General features: G+C 35.6%; 1 protein-coding gene across 2 annotated transcripts in view; it reads right to left on the bottom strand.

Moving 5' to 3' along the window:
* npnta (nephronectin a) overlaps positions 1–17,429 on the bottom strand; it is a 70,138-nt gene extending 52,709 nt beyond the window's left edge. The window contains exons 1-2 of one of the 2 annotated variants that reach the window (XM_073842026.1): positions 17,145–17,429; positions 2,533–2,633 (exon numbers count right to left, since the gene is read on the bottom strand). In XM_073842026.1, coding sequence (XP_073698127.1) covers positions 2,533–2,633; positions 17,145–17,212 — 169 coding nt within the window. In that variant the 5' untranslated portion in view covers positions 17,213–17,429. The remainder of the gene's footprint in view (positions 1–2,532; positions 2,634–17,144) is intronic. The other variant, XM_073842027.1, reaches the window with a different exon arrangement.
* Between the last annotated feature and the right edge of the window lie 6,940 nt (positions 17,430–24,369).

Raw genomic sequence — 24,369 nt, 5'->3', positions numbered from 1 at the left:
TTATGAAGGCGTATCTCAGCCATGTGAAGTGTGAGAGACATTTGCACAGTCACACAAAGAAAACATTGCTTCATGTTACAAAATATGGTCAAACTGATGGCGATCTACAAGCATTAGCATTAGCTTTCAGTGCCCTCAGCGTGTGACCCCCCCAGAAAAAAATGCAATTCTGCGGCAAAGGCAACAGCTGGGCTATCAAGTGCACAAGCCATGCAGAGAATCTGGCATTTGTCAGGCTGCCCGATACATTGTCCCGCTAATATCATCATGCATCGCAGAATAGCCCATGAATCATCACTAGGCTGCTTCCATTTGGTGATACGGTCAAACATTCACTCAAAAGCATGCTGTATCATTTTTAGATTTGTAGTGAACATATGGAAGCTGATAAATGAAGCATAAGACGCTGTTAATTCGAGCAGGGGAAGCACATCCTCTGATTCCATGATAACGCAATAAAATGAGCTAATCCGTACTTGAAAATCATTATGTGATTAATGCGGTGTAAGATTGGAGAGGCCTCATCACTTTTAGTGTGAGATGAATGCACTTTTATTTGGGGAGCTGACATTTTGGATCTGGCACAAACCACACTAGCTTTAACTAATGGTATTATGAGTAATGCGATTGCAAACAACATTTAACTGGATATAACAATAATAATAATAGTTGTTGGTTTTGTTGTTGTTGTTGTTGTTGTTAATGTTGCTGTTGTTATTTTTTAAATAATATTAATAATATAATTTAATATTTTATACTGCATTGTATTGTGTTCTATTGTAAACAAAATAAAAATGATCAATAATTATTACATTTAAATAAAAATGACTACAGCAACAAAAAACACAAACAATAATAATTTATTTTTGTTGTTGTTTTGTTATTATTATTATTATTATTATTATTAATGTTGCTGTTGTCATTCAAAAAAGAATAATGTAATTATTTGTAATATTATTATCAAAATAAAAATGATCAAAGATAATAATGGAATTTAAATTAAAATGACAACAGCAACAACAAAAACTATACAGTAAATTATTATTAAAATGATAAAAATTCTAAATAATAATTTTAATAATTAATTTTAATAAATGGCAACAACAATAATAAAAAAATATGATTATAATTATTATTATTGATGTTGTAATTTTGATATTATTATTATTATTATTATTATTATTATTATAATTACTATTATTAAATAAATTAATAAATTATTTAAATAAAAATGACAACAGCAACAACAACAAAACACAAACAGTAATAATACATTATTATTGTTATTTAAATAATAAAAGTGATCAATAATAATACTTATTATTATTATTATTATTATGACAACAGCAACAACAATAAAACACCAACAATAATAGCAATTATTATTATTGTCATTTTAATAATAATAATAATAAATTTGATAAATTATTTATTATTATTATTATTATTAATGTTGTTGTTGTGATAGAAAATACTAATAATAATAATTACATTATTATTATTATTATTATTATTATTATTAAACAAAAATTAACAAACAAATTTTAACAAATTTTAAATTATTAACAAAAAGGATCACTAGTATTGGAATTTAAATAAAAATGACAACAGCAACAGCAACAAAACAATAATAATTATTACTGTTACTATTATTTTTATTGTTATTAAAATAATACAATTGATCTATAATAATATAATAAGAATAGTAATGACAGTAATAATAACAACAACAACACACCAACAATAATGACAATTATTATTGTTATTATAATTATTATATTATTATTGATGCTGTCATTTGAATAATAAGAATAATAATTTAAATAAAAAATTACAACAGTAACAACAACAAAACTCCAACAATTCTTCTTATTATTATTATTTGTGATCATTTTGTATCATTTTTAATACTTGATTATCTTATTTGCTTTTCTTTATTTTTACTTTCAGGCTTTCTTATTATTGTACAGCACTTTCTATAAAAAAATCTTTAAATGTGCTTTTTTCAATACATGCCTGGACTTTTTCTGTGTTTTTAGACTCAAACTAATCCTGCACGAACTGCTCACTGTACCTTTTAATTATTCCAAATGACTGAACCACATAATATTGGGTGTCATGCAGAATATCTCAAAGACAAAGCAGACAACCGGCAGGTATTTTCTTACGGCTAACCCAGTTAGTTAGCATGAAATTCAGAAGCATTATGTCCCAGGACCTTCTTGCATATTTTCAGCCATGTGACCTGACCTTGCAGCTACCACTTCAGTGAGGGCATTACAAGTCACCAATTCATTATACAGTATGCTATAAAATCAAATAGTTCCTAAAAATTAGTATGTAAAAACTAGGACCAAGTATTGTCCATAGAAATTTTGTTAGGTTATGCAAATGTATTGCACATATGGCAATTGGTGACTTGCTGTGCTGTTGTTAAGTGGCTAAAAGAAGGTTACAGCATCATGGAAGTCTAGAAGCACCCTAAGCTGGCCCCCCATAGCACTGTTCACCCCTAAAGCAGCAGTTACTCACGCTGGCACTGGCCCCAGGAGACACGTGTCCAACCCCAGCAGCAGTCGATGCGGGCGCCATACCGACACAGCCCATTGGACGGGGCCATCTGCCTGGGCCACCTGTCAGGAAACAGTTTGATCAGACCTTGACCAATCACTGCACACAAATCTATTACATGAGAAAAACATAGAATTAATATGTATCTATCTTGAAATACAACCAGCTCAGTTCATTTTTCTCTCTTGTTTTCTCTTCTCAGTTTAAATACAGCCAGGCGTATTAAGTAGAAGTTTAATTTTAGGTTGTGCACTGTGCTTTCCCTGTATCTATTACCCATGATCCATTTACGTTACGTCATTTGACCTGTGTTCATTCCCTTTTGCTTATTTTCACAGACCTTAAAAGGTTTTACTTCTTCACAAAAACATTTGGAGCGCTGCTGGTGGAAAAAAAGAAATCAGTAATCCTGGTGTGCGCTGCCAAGAAACTCTCTGATTCAAAAGTACATCAGCTGTACCTTTATTTTCCATTTTTTAAGGAAAATGGGTTTTAAACGGCCTTCACTGTTGCTTCCAAGAATGATGTTTTCCAAAAATCTGTCTTGTTCGCTCATATTGTTGGGTCATGTAACATATCTTCTTCTAAGAACATCGTCTTTATTTTCCATAACTTCCCTCTAGCTATAAGTGGCAGGAGCACAGACGGACTTCATCTTATCTGTGTCCTGTGTGTGTGCATCCAGAATCAACATACGGGAACATCTGCCTCTGGTGTGGTACAGCACAGTGATAACTCACAGTGGTCTTATCTGCAGCACCTGTGTCACTGAGTACAACGGTAGCTTTGTGAATATAGATAAAACGTCACTGGCTGACTGATGCAATGGATGAGACAACAGGAACAATAGAAGTTACCTCATGACTTGCAAATGTGCTAGAATGTGCCAAATTCACAGACAGACAGAGAGACAGACAGCTAGATAGCTAGATAGATTAAAGGATGGATGGACAGATAGATGACAGATTGAGGAATGGACGGATGGACACATAGATAATACATTGATGGATGGACAGATAGATGATAGACTGGCAAATGGACAGAATGGACAGACAGATGATAGATTGAGGAATGGACAGATGGACAGATAGATGATAGATTGAGAAATGGACGGATGGACACATAGATGACACATTGATGGATGGACAGATAGATGATAGACTGGCAAATGGACAGAATGGACAGACAGATGATAGATTGAGGAATGGACAGATGGACAGACAGATGATATATTGAGGAATGGACAGATGGACAGATAGATGATAGATTGAGAAATGGACGGATGGACAGATAGATGATAGATTGAGAAATGGACAGATGGACAGATAGATGATAGATTGAGAAATGGACGGATGGACACATAGATGATACATTGATGGATGGAAAGATAGATGATAGACTGCCAAATGGACAGAATGGACAGACAGATGATAGATTGAGGAATGGACAGATGGACAGACAGATGATATATTGAGGAATGGACAGATGGACAGATAGATGATAGATTGAGAAATGGACGGATGGACACATAGATGATACATTGATGGATGGACAGATAGATGATAGACTGGCAAATGGACAGAATGGACAGACAGATGATAGATTGAGGAATGGACAGACAGATGATATATTGAGGAATGGACAAATGGATAGATAGATGATAGATTGAGAAATGGATGGATGGACAGATAGATGATAGATTGAGAAATGGACAGATGGACAGATAGATGATAGATTGAGAAATGGATGGATGGACACATAGATGATACATTGATGGATGGACAGAGAGATGATAGACTGGCAAATGGACAGAATGGACAGACAGATGATAGATTGAGGAATGGACAGATGAACAGACAGATGATAGATTGAATGATGGACAGATGGACAGTTAGATGATAGACTGAGGAATGGACAGATAGATGATAGATTGAGAAATGGACGGATGGACAGATAGATGATAGATTGAGAAATGGACGGATGGACAGATAGATGATAGATTGAGAAATGGACGGATGGACAGATAGATGATAGATTGAGAAATGGACAGATGGACAGATAGATGATAGATTGAGAAATGGACGGATGGACACATAGATGATACATTGATGGATGGACAGAGAGATGATAGACTGGCAAATGGACAGAATGGACAGACAGATGATAGATTGAGGAATGGACAGATGAACAGACAGATGATAGATTGAATGATGGACAGATGGACAGTTAGATGATAGACTGAGGAATGGACAGATAGATGATAGATTGAGAAATGGACGGATGGACAGATAGATGATAGATAGAGAAATGGATGGATGGACAGATAGATGATAGATTGAGAAATGGACAGATGGACAGATAGATGATCGATTGAGAAATGGATGGATGGACAGATAGATGATAGATTGAGAGATAGATAGATTAAGGAATGGACAGATAGATGATAGATTCACAAATGGACGAAATGGACAGATAGATGATAGATTGATGGATGGATGGACAGATAGATGATAGATAGAGAAATGGACATATAGATGATAGACTGACAGATAGACAATGGACAAATAGATGACAGATTGAGAAATGGACGGATGGACAGACAGATGATAGATTGACAAAGAATGGAATGGGTACAAAGATAATAGATTTATGGGTGGATGGACAGATAGATCATAGATTAACAAATGGATGGAATGAACATATAGATGATAGATTGATGGATGGAATGGACGGATAGATGATAGATGGACAAATGAATGGAATGGACAGATAGATGATTGACAAATGAATGGAACGGACAGATACATGACAGATTGATGAATAGATGGATAGACAAACAGATGATAGATTGATGGGTGGATGGATGGATGGACAGATAGATGATGGATTGAGGAATGGATGGATGGACAGATTGATGATAGATTAATAGACAGATGGACAGATGGATGGACGGACAGATAGATAGATGATAGATCTACAGAAGGACGGATGGATGGGCAAACGGACAGATGGATGGACGGACACATAGATAGATGGTAGATCAACAGATCAACAGATGAACGGATAGATGGATGGATGGATGGGCGAATGGACAGATAGACGATAGATCGAGTAATGGACAGATAGATGATAGATTGAAAAATGGATGGAATGGACAGATAGATGATAGATTAATGGACAGATGGACAGATGAATGGACGGACAAATAGATGATAGATCAATCGACGGATGGATGGACAAAAGGGACAGATAGATGATAGATTAATGAACAGACGGACAGATGGATGGACAGACAGATGTTAGATCAACAGACAGACAGATGGATGGACAGACAGATAGATGTTAAATCAACAGACAGATTGATGGACGGATGAACAGATAGATGGTAGATTGATGGACAGATGGAGAGACAGACAGATGATAGATCAATAAATGGACATAATGGATAGATAGATGATAGATTAATGGACGGACAGAAGGACAAATAGTTGATAGATTGATGGATAGACAGATGGATGGACAGAGATATATATGTGACCCTGGACCACAAAACCAATCATAAGGTTAAATTTTACAAAACTGAGATATATACACATATATCATATCAATAAATAAGCTTTCTATTGATATATGGTTTGTTACGATAGGACAATATTTGGCCGAGATACATCTATTTGAAAATCTGGAATCTGAGGGTGCAAAAAATCAAAATACTGAGAAAATCACCTTTAAAGTTGTCCAAATTAAGCTCTTAACAATGCATATTACTAATCAAAAATTACATTTTGATAAATATATAGTAGGAATTTTACAAAAAATCTTCATGGAACATGATCGTTACTTAATTTCCTAATGATTTTTGGCATAAAAGAAAAATCTATAATTTTGACCCATACTATGTATTTTTGGCTTTTGCTACAAATATACCCCAGCGACTTAAGCAGTTTTGTGGTCCAGGGTCACATATGTGATTGATCGATCGATAAGTTAATCGACATAGATAGTTAAGTATTAATTAAAATATAATCTTACAGACTCCAAACTTGCCTTGTTTATTCATTAACTAGATTTTTCTGTATTTTACTTTTTTAATTAAATATTCTGAATCTCCTAGGCTTTGGGATATATTTTTAATATCACAAGATTTGAAAACACTGACCTATCACCCAGCTCTAAAAGTTGCATGTGTTATACACAAGTCAGACGGGAAATGAATTGGGTATTTTGGCCACATTCTGCACCGTCCTCTTCGGTTACTGTGAATGGTAAGGCAGTGAAAATGCTAATGCGGGCCATACCGCTGCCAGTCACTCCAGTAAGAAACTGTGATGGTGGCACTAAATGAGAGTGACAGGCTGAGGGGAAAATGTTTGCGTGTGCAGCTCGGAGAGGGAGAGGAGACTTCAGAACGCTTCTAAAGACACAGCGCGCATGTTAAGAGGATTGAGTCCGGGCTCCTGCCTGTCACTCCACTATATCGCACCTGAAACATACATTTAATCACACACAAACCCACACACACACACACACACACATACACACACACACACATACACACACACACACACACACACACACACACACACACACACACACACACACACACACACACACACACACACACTGGCCAGACTCACAATGTACCAACACATAATCTCCTCTGTATGTATTAAAAACATCACTTCCAACTGACTGTAAACACATGCAAGACACTGGGTGCACAACATGTCATATACTGCAATAGTGGTGCACATGCATTTTAATTATCTTTTGTACACAATCAGGCACTTTAATTTTTTTTATATATATGTAGGTTTTTGCCAATTGTGTGAATGGCACACACAACAACTTTCACTTACATTTCTCGACAACACAAAGCACTTTTTTTTCCCCATTAAATATAATGCTAAACGGAGGCTGTAGTTCTCAAACTGTCTATTTTCAACCACAGCATTGCATGTTTCGCTTCATAATAATGGCCATTCGAATTAATATTAAAATGCTAAATATTCAGTGTAAATATGAATTGCAAACATATTTATGAGGGTTATTATTTCATTCATATTTATGAGGACTGGTTTGGTGTTGATGAAAGGGTATTTGAACCTTGCTGATGAGGCTATATACGGGTAGGTAGAAGTTAGAAAAAGGCACAAAAGGTAAGAAATATTACAATAAAGCAAGCTACTTCTGCTACAGATTTTACATTCCATAAGCTGATATGGTATTTATTGTATAAAAGTGATGAAAAAAAGTTTAAAATATATATACACTACCAGTCAAAGGTTTTTGAACAGTAAGATTTTTAATTTTCTCAAAGAAGCCTCTTTTGCTTTAAAAATAATTATAATATTCAGATTTGCTGTTTGCTGAATCATTGTTTTTTAATTATTATTATCATTGTCAGTATTTAAAACAGTTACGTTCATTTTTTTAAAAGATGCAAAGATCAGCATTTACCTGAAACAAAAGCTTTTGTATTATACACTATACCATTTAAAAAGTCAGAAAATAAAATTTTGAAAATAAATTATAGAAATTAGTACTTTTATTTGGCAAGGATGTTTTAAATTGATCCGAAGTGTTGGTTAAGACATTTATAATGTTACCAAAGAGTTGTATTTCAGATAAATGCTGTTCTACTGAACTTTCTATTCAACAAAGAAACCTGAAAAAATTCTACTCAGCTGTTTTCCACATAATAAAAAAAAAAATGTTTTGTTAAGCAGCAAATGAGAATATTAGAATGATTCTGAAGGATCATGTGATCAGCTTTGAAATCACAGGAATAAAGTACATTTTAAAATACATTCAAATAGAAAACAGTCATTTTAAAACGTAAAAAATATTTCAAAATATTACTGTTTCTGCTGTGCTTCGGATCAAATAAATGCAGGCTTGGTGAGCAGAAAAAACGTCTTTAAAAACATTAAAAATCTTCCTGATCAAAATCTTTTGACTGCTAGTGTAATTCATATACATACAGTTTTTTAAATGCAACAAAAAATATTTAGTTTTGGAGATTTTGTGTAGTTTTCAAGGATTTTCATTCGGAACCAAATGAATGTGAACCAAAATACCAAGTTTGATTTGATGCACAACCTTCGACATCAATGCAAAAATATAAGACTTGTTTTCAGCTAAAAGTCGCAAAGCCTATTTAGTTAGCAATTCTAAAAATGCACAGTTATTCAGTTGACCGTGACCCTATCCGAAAAGACATTAGCTGAGAATCACTGATATAAAGAATAATGGCTGTCTACAAAAATAATGAGTATGACAGAGCGGGGGTCACAATGCATAGCCTACTATCATTCGCGGTTGGCCTCCAGACGGGTGGAACACCAAATATGTTCCGACTGGCTGCGATTTTGCCTCTTCACAAAATATTTGACTTTCAGGGAGGACAGACCGATCACTTGATGGAGAGCTTTTCAGCACACCGTGTTACAATAATAAGGCCATGTCTGACAATAGAAGATGATTCACATAACCTTCAGAGCTTAACACAGAAAAGCAAGCGAGCAAGAAAGAAAGAGAAGTTGTAACAGAGAGGGACAATGAGAGAAAGGCTAATCTTCGCCTGTGCAGCGCTTGCCCCACCAGAGACAAGCGATTGCGTGCCAGTCAGCAATCTGCAAACTCTGGGCCCGATCCAAAGAGACACCAAACTGAGAGAGAGAGAGAGATTGAGCGTCGCCCAGCGAGAAACCGGCGCCGCGCTCACTGAGGTAACAAGGCTGTCACAACAAATCCCTCGTCCACCTGAGAAAGTGTCTTTCCTCACCTTGTTAAAGATGCAGCTATTACACAGTTTCAATTTCCAGCTCAGTCTGGCATTAGCAGATTAAACAAACGACAAATATCTACATAAAGCAATTCCATCCCGGCTGCTCAAAGGATGCAACCGGGTCACGAACATTAGCAGTGGATGTCTTTATCTCTGCGCGCTGGCACATTTAAGTCGTTCCTATTCGTCTGAACCTCTTATGTGTCTTATTAGTCTGACACTCTTTATGTGGTTCGGTTGTGAGTCTGCACATGTATATGAATGATGACATGCAGCCGGGCTCGGGTGCAAGTGCAGGGGGGTTTAATTACAACCCTTCACATTCCTCCGCCACCTCCACAGACTGCCAGACAATTAGACACGCGCCTTTGAAACGCGCGCTTGAGAGTTGAGCTGTCTTTATTTGCCAGCCTCAATATAGAAACGTGCTTCTGCAGACTGACACACCGGTCAAGCAAAGTCCATCTCATCCGGCGCTGAGCGCCAATCAGACGCAGCAGGTACAAGTCTGAAATAAATGCCCCGATGGCTGAAAGACGGATTTATGAATCTCCCACCGTTTCTGAGATGTTTATGAGCATTTGAATTCAACTGTGCTCAGTGGATATGAGTTCTTTGATGGTCAGTGCGGCGGTCATGTAGACAGGCTGACTGACAGGGTTGCAAATCTAAAACTAAATTTGGAAAAATATTGGAAAATTACTTTTGACATCCTAAAAAGACATTGTAAGTGCAGGAACATTTTTATGATTTTTTTATTCGATTCATAAGCATGCAAGCACACGAGAGAGGAAATGCAGGCCAAAGTTTCAACTCTGACCTGTGAATTTGCATGAAGGATGGTTGACCAATAAGGAACCCAAATGTCACAGATTGATTTTTGGCTCAGTCAAAAGAAAGCAGATTTCAAAGCTGCGTGGTGTACAGTGTTACAAGTAAGTGGGATAAACAACATATTTGAATGTTTTCAACTTATTACTGGATATTTTTAGTCTTGAAAATAAAAACAAAAGCCCAGAAATGTGATATTGTATCTAAATTCACTGTGTCCTGCACTTTAAATATCAAAGTCATTGTCATGATGAGCAGTGTTGGCGGTAACGCATTACAAGTAACGCCAGTTACGTAATAATAATACTTTTTCCAAGTAACTAGTAAAGTAACGCATTACTTTTTAATTGACAAGAAAATATCTGAGTTACTTTTTCAAATAAGTAACACCAGTTACTTTTCCTGCCATTTATTGATTAAAAACTCTCCTGTCCCCATATTGAGAGAAATTGTAAGATATTCTTTTAGTTCTAGAATAAATGTGAACATGTATTAATTCATCTCTCTAAAAAAACAGATACAGTATTCTTCAAAATAAATAAAAACAGTGAAATTCAACGCAAACCTGCAATGATTGAATATGTTAAATAATACAAATATCATTTGTGTATTTAATCCCATTTTATTAACCGATGTCTTTGCTGCCAACCTTCGATGATCCAATTCATCCATACTAATAAGCAAAAATTACTCAAGATAATCTAACATTTGTTTTCCTTTTTTTATTGCTGAAGAGTTGACATTTTTCTTCTGCGGTCTACTGTACAGACGTGAATTTACTTTTCTTTATGCCTGAGGCTTTTGGTGTAAACAGGCTTTTTACATTTGCCAAAAATATAACTTTTTATATTAAAAACAAACAAGCAAGCCCTGCCCAGATTTAAAAAGTAACGCAAAAGCAAAGTAACGCATTACTTTCCAAAAAAACGTACTTAGTTACTTTTTTAGGGAGTAACTCAATATTGTAATGCATTACTTTTAAAAGTAACTTTCCCCAACACTGATGATGATGAGTATATTGCACCTTTTTTTGAAGTTGTTGGAGTATGTTTTACAAGAAAATATGGTTGCATTTTATTTTAAATAGTTCTTGCTATTAACAAACCATTAACTGATTTTGCCCCAATAAACTCCTAATTTGCTGCTTATTAATAGTTAGTAAGGTAGTTGTTAAGTTCAGGTATTGGGTAGGATTAGGGATGTAGAAAATTGTCTTGCAGAATATGTGCTTTATAAGTACTAATAAACAGCCAATGTGTTAATAATAGGCATGCTAATAAGTAACTAGTTCATAGAGAGAATTGTTCCCTATACTAGTGTTACCAAAATACCATTTCAGTCTTTTTACTTCAATATTTTACATTTCTTTGTAGTTACTTGTAATAATACTAAAAAGCCATTTCTGAGTAAAAATTGTTTCAAATCAAAATTAATGAGGTAGTGAATGCAGTGAGTTGTTTTAACAATGTCTGTTTTTTCTAGAATAAATTTCTTCCTAGATTAATTGTTTAGATACATAATATATATATTTTGAATTTATAAAAATGACCCTGTTCAAAAGTTTACATACACTTGATTCTTACTACTGTGTTGTTACCTGAATGATCCACAGCTGTGTTTTTTTGTTTAGTGATAGTTGGTTACGAGTCCCTTGTTTGTCCTGAACATTTAAACTGCCCACTGTTCTTCAGAAAAATCCTTCAGGCCCCACACATTATTAGGTTTTTCAGCATTTTGGTGGATTTGAAACCTTTCCGACAATGACTGCATGATTTTCAGATCCAACTTTTCACACTGAGGACAACTGAGGGACTCATATGCAACTATTACAGAAGGTTCAAACGCTCACTGATGCTTCAGGAGGAAATACGCTGGGGGGGAAAACTTTTGGAATTTGAAGATCAGGGTAAATGTTGTCATATTTTGTCTTCTGGGAAACATGTAAGTATCTTCTTTAGCTTCTGAAGGGCAGTACTTCATAAACAAATATGATATTTAGGCAAAGTAAGAAAAATGTACACTTTTTAGTTTTGTTCAAAAGTTTTTAACTTTTGAATGGGGTAATTTTTATAAATGCAATTATTTTTTCTCTTGTGGACTATATGTAAACGTCTTTATATGTAAACATATTCAGGTCAGTACTACATAAAAAATAGCATGCATTTTGTAAGATCCCTCTTATTTTGGTAATATAATTAACATTTTGCAGATTCTGCAAGGTGTATGTAAACTTTTGACCTCAAGTGTATATACTGTATATGTAAACAAATGTACATACTATGTACGTATATGTAATAACTAGGTACTAACCCTGAACCTAAAACCCCAAAACCTAACCTTAAATTATCTAGTAGCTTCTTAAGTGAGAACACTGAATGTGAATGCAAGACCACATACAAGTGCAACCAAATTATATTTAATGACTACAGTTGAATTTAGAGATTAATTTAGAACTAGAGACGGGCAAAACACTTAAAATAATGTGACTACAGACCTACTGACCAATGCATTTTCGGTCAAGTGCACATTCATCGGTCATGGCAGCTGATTTTAGCACTGGGGTCAAATTCTACTCCCTGAGACGATTCAGATGATGAAATCAACTGAAAGACCACACGGAGTGCCAACCGGACATGTGGACTTCATCTAAACCCCTCTGAACTGGCACACAGTGTTGCGCCCCAAGACTAAGTGAGGGAGTAACAAAGCACTGTTGACAAAATATATTCGAACAATTAGGGATGCTGGGATTTTACATTCTACTCCAGTGAGTCATAGAAACCCACTGCTCAACTGTCCAAAACCCCAAGTTGGAAGAGTTTAAAAAGTTGGACACTTTAATGAGTCTATCTGTAATTGATTACTCTTGTTATCATGTCAGCAAATGACAAGTTGGCGGTTTAGCTGTGAGTCTTCCCTTAGGTGTAGCATAAGCCATTAGACAGCAGCTTAACGGCCCCTGCTAAGGGCCTGGAGATAATGAATGGGCCCCTCACAGTGCGCTCATGCACTATATTCTGCCTATGAATTTAGATCGGGGCACTGAAGCAGGTTTATAAGCAGGGCAAATTGGCAAATAATGGTCCCGGTGACAAGCGAACTCCATCACGACTGAAATTAATAACGTACACCAGCAGGTTAATGTACACGTTCATTACAGTGGGCAGCTCCCGCTCCTGAAATGCCAGCGCAAGCCATGCCCTGCGGAAAAAGCATCAATATTGTGTCTGTGAGTTACACAAACATTAGGCGCATGATGTATGGGATGACACGGAGAAGTTAGAATGTGTAGAAAACAATGAATTGCAGAGTCTTGACTAAATGAGCGTGAAAAGGTCATTTGGAAAAATATAGATGACAAACAAATATGCATTAGTTATTTATTATGTCTCTAAAAGAGTGCTGGTAATGTTGTACCAAAAGCCCATTATTAATGTCCCCCTAACAGCGTACGGATGTGTTCGTGAAAGCGCATCATAGCTGTGCTCTGCCTCTGGGCAACTGGCGATGATAAATAAGGAAAATATGAAGAAGCAAAAGAAGCAAGCTTGAATTTTAACACAGAAAGTACTTCTGCCAGTGAATAAATTTCCAGTCCATTTAGAGGGACAGCTATTGCTCATTTTGCCAAAAGGACAAAATGCTTCCCAGCAGAGTAGAAGACAAAAGATGCCATTAAGATCACTGCAGGAGATGCATTCACAAGTCCAAACTTGGGTGGGCGGCGTCTCAGCAGAACACCCTGTGGGAACCGAGGGACTGTAACAGTGTGAAGCCATGCGTTTTCAACAATGACGTAATTCAGCAATACTTAATACATGATGTAATTAGGCTTTGCACACTTAAAACAAGACATAATTAGGCAATGCATAATTAATGCATGACGTAATTTGGGCTATGCATACGGAATAAAAGACATAATGGGGCAATGCATACTTAATACAGCACATAAGTAAGCGATACATACTTAATACATGATCTAATTATGTGATGCATACTTAATACATGACACAATTAAGCTATGCATACTTAATGCATGATTTCATTAGGCAATGCATACTTAAGACATGTTGCAACAATTTGATGCATACTTAATATTTGACACAATTAAGCTATGCATACTTAATGCATGATTTAATTAGGCAATGCATACTCAACATGGCATAAGTAGGCAAAACATACTTAATACATGACGTAGTTGTTGTAATTAAGTAATGCATACTTAATACATGATGTAATTAGGTAATGCATAATACATAATGTAATCAGGCTATGCATACTGAAAAGGTGACGTAATTTGGTGGTGCATACTTCAATGACGTAATTAGGTGATAAAACTAAGGCATACTTAAAAAGTGACATACTGTAAGTAGGTGATGTGTACGTAATAAATTATGTAATTAGGCGATGCATACCTAATAAATTACATAAGTAGGTGACGCAAACTTATAACGTGACATAATTAGTTGATGCATACATAAAACGTGATATAATTAGAAATAATTAAATGATGCATACTGAATAAATGATGTAATGCATACTTAATACATCACGTAAGTAAGCGATACATACTTAATACAAGATGTAATTATGCGATGCACACTTAACACATGACATAAGTAGGCAGTACATTATATATGCAATGCATACTTAACAAATGACGGAAGGGATGTAATTAGGTAATGCATGCTTGATACATGACGTATTTAGGTAATGCATAATTAATACATGAAGTAATTAGGATATGCATACTAAAAACGTGAAGTAATTTGGTGACTTATAATAAATTCCGTTATTAGGTGATACATACTTAAAAATGTGATGCAAGTAGGTGATGCATACTTAAGACGTGCCATAATTAGGCGATGCATACTTAATACATCATATAAGTAAGTGATATATATAATACATGACGTAATTATGTGATGCATACATACATGACGTAATTATGCTACACATACTTAATAAATGATGTAGATAGGTGATGCATATTTAATACATGATGTAATTAGGCATTACATACTTAATACATGACGCAATATGGCTATGCATACTAAATCACATAATTAATAATTTGTAAAATTAATAAATGATGATTGAAATGCTATTCGAAACAGGATAGTTCACACAAAAATGAAAATTCTGTCTTTCACTCTCATTTTCAAACCTTTCTATGACAAGGTATTTTGAACTGTAAAATGAAACTCAGTAGGATCCAAAACACCACTGAACCCCATTACTTTCATTTTTCAAAACAAGTTATTTTGTCTTCCACAGAAGAAAGAAATTCATTCTTATTTGGAAAGACATGATAGAGTTTTCATTTTTGGGCGAACTATCGCTAGGAGTAAAATTGTAGGCCAGTAATCAGTGCAGAGCAAGATTAAAATGTTAATATAAGGACCAAAGCTGTGCATTAAAAAATTAAACAGTTTTGGTTTTATGCTGACTTCATGTGATTTTTTATAAACTTTGAATAAAAACTAATTTATTGATACATGAAGTACCTTTCATATGTAATAAGTAGACCAATTTATGTAATGAATACTTTAATGGCATAATTAAGCATTACATAATAAATGATGTGATTCAGCAATGCATACTCAATAAAAGATGAGTCATAATACGCTGACAGTTGGCACTTAGAACTAGCTTTAAAAGCAGTTATACAATGTGACAGGAGAGATCAATGAAGCCCTGTAATAATCTCCCCACAGCAATCCATTCTTGAAAGCTTTTGGATATCTCTATTATTTAGCACATCTAATTCAACTATCATCTCACCAGCTGAGGGATTCATGAAGTACGCTGGGCGTGCCAGTTTAGTGAGACCCCTAAAATGTGCAGCGCAGGTGGGCCTGCAGGAATGGACTGAGAAACCTTGCCCTAAGGTATAGTGAGGTACCTCATCTCAAGCACATAGTAAATTTTAAGCATGGATATACGATCCCCTTTAATCTCAATGAAGCTTTAAGCAGATTTGAATCTTTGGCACGTTTCTGTTCACCACATATTTCACATTACATGTTGGGGCACGAAACAACCGGGAACGCGTGCGCTGAATGTCCAAGAGGGAGAATAAATGATTCTTAAACACACGTTTTACAAACTGCCATCTATTTACATATTCAAAACAAACTGATAAGTTAAAGACTTAGAAAAAGGCCAGGACTTTGCATTTGCAAAAATCTTTAAGAGCAACTGTTGAAGGATGCAAGTTCACAAGTTCACTGCTTGATTGACAACACAGTAACAACACAAACTTTTAGCCTGTCCTAAATTGAACGGATCACAACAGCACTAAACTTAAGACGTCTTACACCGGTTATGCTTTCATCAAGTGTGACTTTTGTACAAATAAATCATGAGCATTTGTGTAAACAATGATTTTTAGAATGGATAAACTTTATTTTGTGAGGACATGATGTTTTACGTTTTGTTATCTATCAACACTGTTAAAAGCTATTTAAAAAAACGCTGATTTAAAAAAATGCTGGCTTAATGGTATCATTAATCTTTCAGATTGATCTTCAAGCACAAGTGTCTCTTTGATTTTTATCACATTACTGTGAGGCTTGTCAAGGGATGATTTCCTATATTATACAACTGCTTATTCAAAATTGGATGTCTCAAAAAATATCAGCATTAAAATCTCCTTTTAATAAACACTTGAAGTGTTTTGACCTTGCACAAAAGAATGGCTTACAATAGATTAACTGTACAACTGGCAAGCCTCAAACGCACACCTGGCTATATATTAATATTTTTCATATTATGCTTGAGATGATACAGTACAATGCAACTTAAAGATTAATACTTAAAGGTTCCTTCTCAGGATGTTTAAAATCTTAAAGTAGTTTACTTACTAAAACGAACTAAAATATGCCTCCTTCACCAAAACTCTTCACAACACATTGATTCAATCGTCCACACGTTTAAACTCAGCTCTCACCTGCCATCGAAGTCTGCGCTCACTCCGAACCAGCAGGTCCAAATCAACATGAACTTTATGATCCACATCTCCGTGCTTGTGCGGTGCGTATATCCAAACGTCGCCGCTGCTCTCCTATGTTTGGAAGGGATGATGGTGAGGTTTAGATCCGTTAATATTCAAAGCTTCGAAGCGGGTCGAGCAGAAGGAACTGGCTGCTGTTCATGCACGAATAACCGGCAGCGTGTCTGTCTGTCCGCGCTCCGCTCCGCTCCTCCGCTGGAGAGCCGTGGACTGGAGCTCAGAGTCTGTGCGCTCCTCTGTCTCTCTCTCTCTCCACACCCTCTGAATGAGCACTGCGCCCAATAAGGAGAGACGGGAGCGCTTGTTCCACATACACCATTACTCCCGTATAATTACAAGTTTATTATATGCGTATATGCAACATCTAATATCAATGACTATATTTTATAAATTATTTTAATGGATGACGTTTGTGGTACTTGAGGTACTTGTAAATACATATTGTTATATATAAAATACATGTTTTTTTATACACGTTATATATTTAACGTGCTGTTTTTTTGAAGTATTTGTGTGAAATTAAACAATAATTTCTAAGTAAAAACGGTCAAATTAATTTAGTCACTTATGATCCAATGTCAGTATGAATTGCTATGTTAACATCATTAATAGAACGTTATATTAATGAGAATGGATCTCGTTTGTGAAATCATTTAAAAAAAATCTATTTTATATTTTTTTTCATTAACAATGTAAACAATATTCTGTGCATCAGTGTTTTTCACTTTAGCCATTTATTACAGTAATTAAACAATGTATTTTATTTGTGAAGTGATGGTCAGCTATTTGTCGCTTATACTTTCAACATTTTTTTTTTTTTTTCAGATCATCAAAGCTCAGTGTTGGTTACAGACACGGAGTTTTAGCCTACTTCAAACTTCACCACGTTTTCGTGCCATTTAAGTCTTATTTTGACATATTGAAGAGGTTTTATGATATCTAAGTGTGTAATCTGTTTAGTGTTCCCATTAACGGATATTGATAATTCAAACCAGATTCAGACTGATTCAAGAACGCGCAGGAAAACAAGAGGCGGGATTTATCGCATGAACCAATCACAGCCGATCGTAACAGTCATATCTTTTCACACTGAGGACAACTGAGGGACTCATACATTTAGGCAAAGCAATTTTTTTTACACATTCTGACCATTCTGTTCAAAAGTTTTCACCCCTGGCTCTAAATGTATTGTGTTTCCTTCTGGAGCATCAGTGAACCTTCTGTAATAGTTGCATATGAGTCCCTCAGTTGTCCTCAGTGTGAAAAGATGGATCTCAAAATCATACAGTCATTGTTGGAAAGGGTTCAAATACACAAAAATGCTGAAAAAACAAAGAATTTGTGGGTCCTGAAGAATTTTTCTGAAGAACAGCGGGCAGTTTAACTGTTCAGGACAAACAAGGGACTCATGAACAACTATCACTAAACAAAAAACACAGCCGTCGATTCAGGTAACAACACAGTATTAAGAATCAAGTGTATGTAAACTTTGGAACAGGGTGATTTTTTATAAATTCAACTATTACTTTCTCTTGTGGACTATATGTAAACATCTTTAATGTGAAATATCTTAATATTAATATGTAAATTATTTGTCCAGTATGTCGCTAATAAGAAATCACTTGTAAAGGAGGACTTGCAGACAGGAGGGCACCTGCGTTTGTCACGTAAAACTCCTGCAAGGAAAATGTATGGTCCTAACTCATCACTTGAGTCTCAGGTCTCCAGGAGTCGTGTGCAGTCTTACGTCTCATTTTCAGCTTCCCCATAGCTTTGGTCAGAGGGCACATGAAATAAGCATCTATGTTTCGACTCCGTTTTCATTGGGTGAACACTTAGACATGCAAGTACGCCAGACCACATCTATATCTGGACCCATCTCAAAGCAGTCTAGTGCCATATTCATGCTCATCACTCAACAAAGGTGCTATATTACAGAAAAATGACAAGGAAACACCTCATATTGTAACGGAATAGTGAGATATTGGAAAGCCACTCACAAAACGTAACAGTACACAACCTGTGAACCAAAAGTGTCCCATCCAATTTTAAGCTTAAATATAATTTTGTGGAGTTGTTCATACAATATCAAACAAGTGATCACATTTTCACGGTCTTCTTCACCCTAAGTCAAAAACATTATATTAGAATTTTTACTATTATGTAGGGCTGCACGATAGATCGTTTCAGCATCGTCATCGCGATGTACGCATGCGCGATAGTCACATCTTGGCAATCACGATGCAGGCCAAAAAAAAAATTTATGTGTCTGATTTGAAAATGTACTTTCTATATTTCTAAACTTTCTATTCACTGATCTATATGTCTAAAATAAAGTAATTAACTCATGTTTAAAGGTTCTTTAAAAACTACAATGCACACGTTGCTTCACCTACTTCATGCATGCAGTCTCTGCGTGCGCATGGCGAAATGAGCGCGGGACGGGAGAAAAGCGCCGAAATGGAAGATTTGGTCGCAAAAAGAAATGCAACGTCGGTCATATGGAAGTATTTTGGATACAAAAAGGATGCTGCTGACCAAAAACAGGTGTTTTGTCGGGAGTGCCTGGCAGTTGTTGCCACAACTCGCGGAAACACTACGAATTTAAGGGACCGTTCACACGTCGCGCCTAAAAGTCGCTTTCTCCTTCTTTCTAAAGCCCCGTTCACACTAGCAGCGACTTCTGTCGCTGCATGTCGCCAGAGGCTGGCGATGAGGTCGCTATTGGGCGTTCTTATTACTGGTTGCTTAGTAACGTCATTTAACAGACGTTTTTTATCCAAAGCAACTTTAGAAACAAAGACAAGCATGTTACAATTCATTTTAATGCAGTTAATATTATTTTTAATATGGTACGTTTATTTGCTGTCTAATCATTTATGATTTTGTCTGTTGTCATACATTTAACACATTTTGGTTTTGATTTTTTAAGAGGTAATATCTAATTTTACATCCTATTAGTTCATTAAAAACCTACGTGGAATCCCCACGATATTGGCCACCCCTTTCCATGCCTCATTTTTTAAATTTATGTTCCTGTATGTGCTAACGACAGGAATTAATTTCTCCTCTGCTGGAGCTGAAAGAAGAATGATCACATGAGCACTATCATCTTCTTTCCTATTGGCTGTCGCTCCCGAAAGTCGCTCTTCATTTGCATAAAGTTTAGAGATTCTGAACTTTGTCGCGTCGCTCGACACGCCCACATCCGGTTGCCAACGGTCGCTGACGGCCGCTGTCGCTCTCGTCGCCGGAAATCGCCAGCTCTCCATTGAAATGAATGGGATCGCGTCGCTGTGTCGCGTGTAGTGTGAATGGGGCTTAAAGCACTCTGTAACTTGAGCTCCAGTGGCGTCTGCCGTTGCTAAGCAACCATGAGCCACGCTCTCCTAAAAACGCGGAAGTTTCAGCAAAGATAAATGGATTTCCAAAACTAAAAATTGCTTGCAGTAGCTCTGCTGCTAAAAAATGTTATCCCTGTAACAGCTATGATCAGCTGTTCCTCCATCTTGGCTAAGCTTTTAATTTTTTTTCGTGAAAGGAAGAAGCTGATTTCCCTTTCATCAGGGTAAAAGCAACATTCATTATTAATTTCATATTAGAGCCTTGATTTGCCTGAATTGACAGTGAATAAGGTGAGTCAAACTGTTTATGAAACTACCCAAAATAAGCTTTAAAAAGTATTTTATTTCAGGGTTTTGATTATACTGTACTTTTAAATTTTTTTATTCTTTGAAAATGCTTACAAAATTACCCCAATTATTCTTGAATTATTATTTGATTTTTAAGCAGTTCAAAACAACCTGATGAACATAAATGAATTTGTACACATAGCAATATATATCGTAAGAAAAAAATATATTGCAATGTAATTTTTTCCCAATATCGTGCAGCCCTACTATTATGACAAAAGTATAATTCAAGTGACAAAAACTTTACATTCATGTCACATTGCCAGCACTTTGATACGCATCCTATTTATATCCATATATTAAAAGCGGCCCAGATCCAATCTGAAAATGTCAGATTCAATGCAATTTTTCTCACATGAGAGCTGGCGGACAGATTTCATCTGCGATCTGAACGTACACTAGCACTAGAATATAATGTAAAATCAGCTTGCTTTTAAATAATATGTTCCTATTAATATACTTGGACTATGAACTGAACAGAAGATTCCTGCATAGAAAACAGCATGTCTTGTAAAGCAGGTTTGTTCATTACTTTCTTCAGTGAAATTTATTCGTGTGTTAATGCTAAAGAAGGAAGTTCAAAGATTCAGCACATGGGAAACATACCACTCACGTATTATTGGAAAACATCATATTTCACAATTTCGTAATAAAATATACATTAATACATTCTCAAAATCATTAATTTTGATGAAGGAAAGAAAAAGATCAAAAAGACCAATAAAACAGCCTATAAGCCTTTGATTTAGTAGTATTTTAAATATTTTAATATGATTATGCCTACATCTGCCTGACATATCATGCTCTATTATACAACACAGTTTTAAATCCATAATGCCTTGCAAAGTTTATCATCACTGTCAAAGCGAAATGTGCTTCATATGTATTTTCAGTCCAAGTGAACATGAACTACACGGTGACATTTCAAGATATGTTAAGAAAAGACACGGTCACTCTAAATTTATGGAGATCCGTCCACAGCCTGTATGAATGGTGACACTGGAGAAAAACTCATTTTCAACCTCTTCAGAACTGGAGAGCCTGCCGCGCTTTCTGATTAGGTTTTGTCACAGATGAATTTAAGGCGGATTGCGGCTTGATTTGCTCATGAATTTTTGCGGCCTGCCATAGGTGAAATTGCACATTGCTCTTCTTGATATTTCCAAAGAAACTGACTTTCCCGTCTGAGTGCTAGAGAGGAAACAGGAGCTACTGTAAAGGAAGCAATAGCACAGTCTGTACTTGTCATCAGAGAAGCGCTTTCAGCGCCCTTGATGCATCTCTTCTACCTATTGGGCTCTTGGCTACACAAGCAGACTTTAACTAGCATTGTAGAAAGCATGTGAAGAGCTGTAGATATAGAAATTACAATTTTACATGTTATGCTGAAAGCAAATCTCGCTGGGTGTTGAGTGCTTGCCAGGAGACCGTTATATGGCTGATAAGGTGTTGAGTGGGTTTTAAGCTCATTGTTATGCAGTTGCTAGGTGGTTGCTTACTGATCCAAGTCGAATGCCCACCCCCAAGTCTATATGATATTGTCATGGGGCCCCTTTTCAACTCAAGCCTAAAGGACATTTTCCATCAGTTATATCGTGTGCCATGTGAAATTGGTAGGCCTGATGAAAAGTAACAACACAGCTCTCCTCAACAAGCATCCGATTTGAGACTGCAAAAGTGCTTCAGAAGTAATAAAAAAAAAAAAAAATTCTCCATTGGGAAATTTATTTTTTAAAGATTACTTGTAGTTCTGAGGTTGTTCATGTCGTTGAAGCCATCCATTCACATTGTTTCAAATTATTTATAAAATAATCCTGTTTAAAAGCTGAATTCATGATGAAAAACTACATTACCCATGATGCCGTACAGACAATTCCACCAATCAGAGAGTTCCAAATCATCATTTACTCATTCTCATGTTGTTCCAAACCCGTGTTCTGTTGAACACTGTTGAAGATTCATCTGTTGAAGATTTTTGGAAGAATGTTGGTAACCAAACAGTTGACAGTAGCCATTGACTTCCAACATTTGAGACCCTGGACCACAAAACCAGTCATAAGGGTACATTTTTTGAAACTGAGATTTATACATCATTTGAGAGCTGAATAAATAAGCTTTCAATTGATGTATGGTTTGTTAGGACAGGACAATATTGGCCGAGATACAACTATTTGAAAATCTGGAATCTGAGTGCAACAAAAAAAAAAAACTAAATATTGAGAAGATCGCCTTTAAAGTTGTCCAAATTAAGTTCTTAGCAATGCATATTACTAATCAGAAATGAAGTTTTAATATATTTACAGTAGGAAATTTAAAAAATATCTTCACAAAACATGATCTTTACTTAATATCCTAACGATTTTTGGCATAAATAAAAAAAATCGATAATTTTAACCCATACAATGTATTTTTGGCTATTGATACAAATATACTTGTGATAATTAAGACACAATTAAGATTTGTGGTCCAGGGTCACATTTTTTTTTTTTTACAAACATTCTCAAAATCATACAGGTTTGAAACAACATGAGGATGAGTAAATGATGAATTTTCATCTTTGGCTGAACAATCTCTTTAAAGCTGCTAAGTACTGATTTTTAGGTGTCTGATTTTCTCATTTGTCTTTTTTAAAAATAATTTAAAAATGTGATTCATGTGGCTTTATTAATGGCTTGCATTAAATGCTTTAACAATATATGCTTTTACTCTTTCAAAAAGGCACAATATGTAATTTTCGCCGCTAGAGTGTGCATATTCAAAACAAACAACGAAAACAAAGGCGTGGTTTGATGATGCCGTGATTGAGTGTGGAATCATGGGAATTGCCGCCTTCACCCCACAGCTGATGCAATCCGACGGGACTCGACAAGAAATCATGTTCATGGATAAGCTAATATACTAAAGCTTTACTAACATCACTGTAGAATAAAGCAGCGTGGGGCAAAACAAGGTCTCTGGAGCAATTGCTAATGAGAGACGGTCAGACACGGCATAAAAGCAGCAGAGCTTTTATTATGTTACATTCGACCACTTCCACTTCTTCCAGTCATGTGTTTGTGGGGTAAAACAGCACTGTTTTATCATACTAGATAGATCTGAGTGTGCTGAAAGTTCTGTTATAACGCTACTGCTCTGTGCGTTCGTCACCTAAGACAATGCATAACAAAAAAAAAAAAAAAATGCATAACAAGTTTCCATGTTTTCTACAAAACAAAACCGGTCTGTTACACTACTTCTTATTATTAAATCTTATTTCTCTGGATTTAAACATTCTTGGAAACATTTGGAAGTAATGCAAGTACACAAGTCAATATATATATATATACATATATATATATACATACATATTGCGCCTTCAAAATCTCTATGGGAAAAATTAATTTCAAAGAATACTTTCTGGAACCAATGAAGCTGAAAAAGTGGATGAGGACTAATGCCTTTAGAGTTCACTTCTATTCCACAAAATGGTA

Source organism: Garra rufa, chromosome 6, assembly GCF_049309525.1.
Source record: "Garra rufa chromosome 6, GarRuf1.0, whole genome shotgun sequence".
Lineage (NCBI taxonomy): Eukaryota > Metazoa > Chordata > Actinopteri > Cypriniformes > Cyprinidae > Garra > Garra rufa.
Note: the sequence above shows the minus strand (reverse complement) of the source record. Positions and strands in the feature narration are given on the sequence as shown.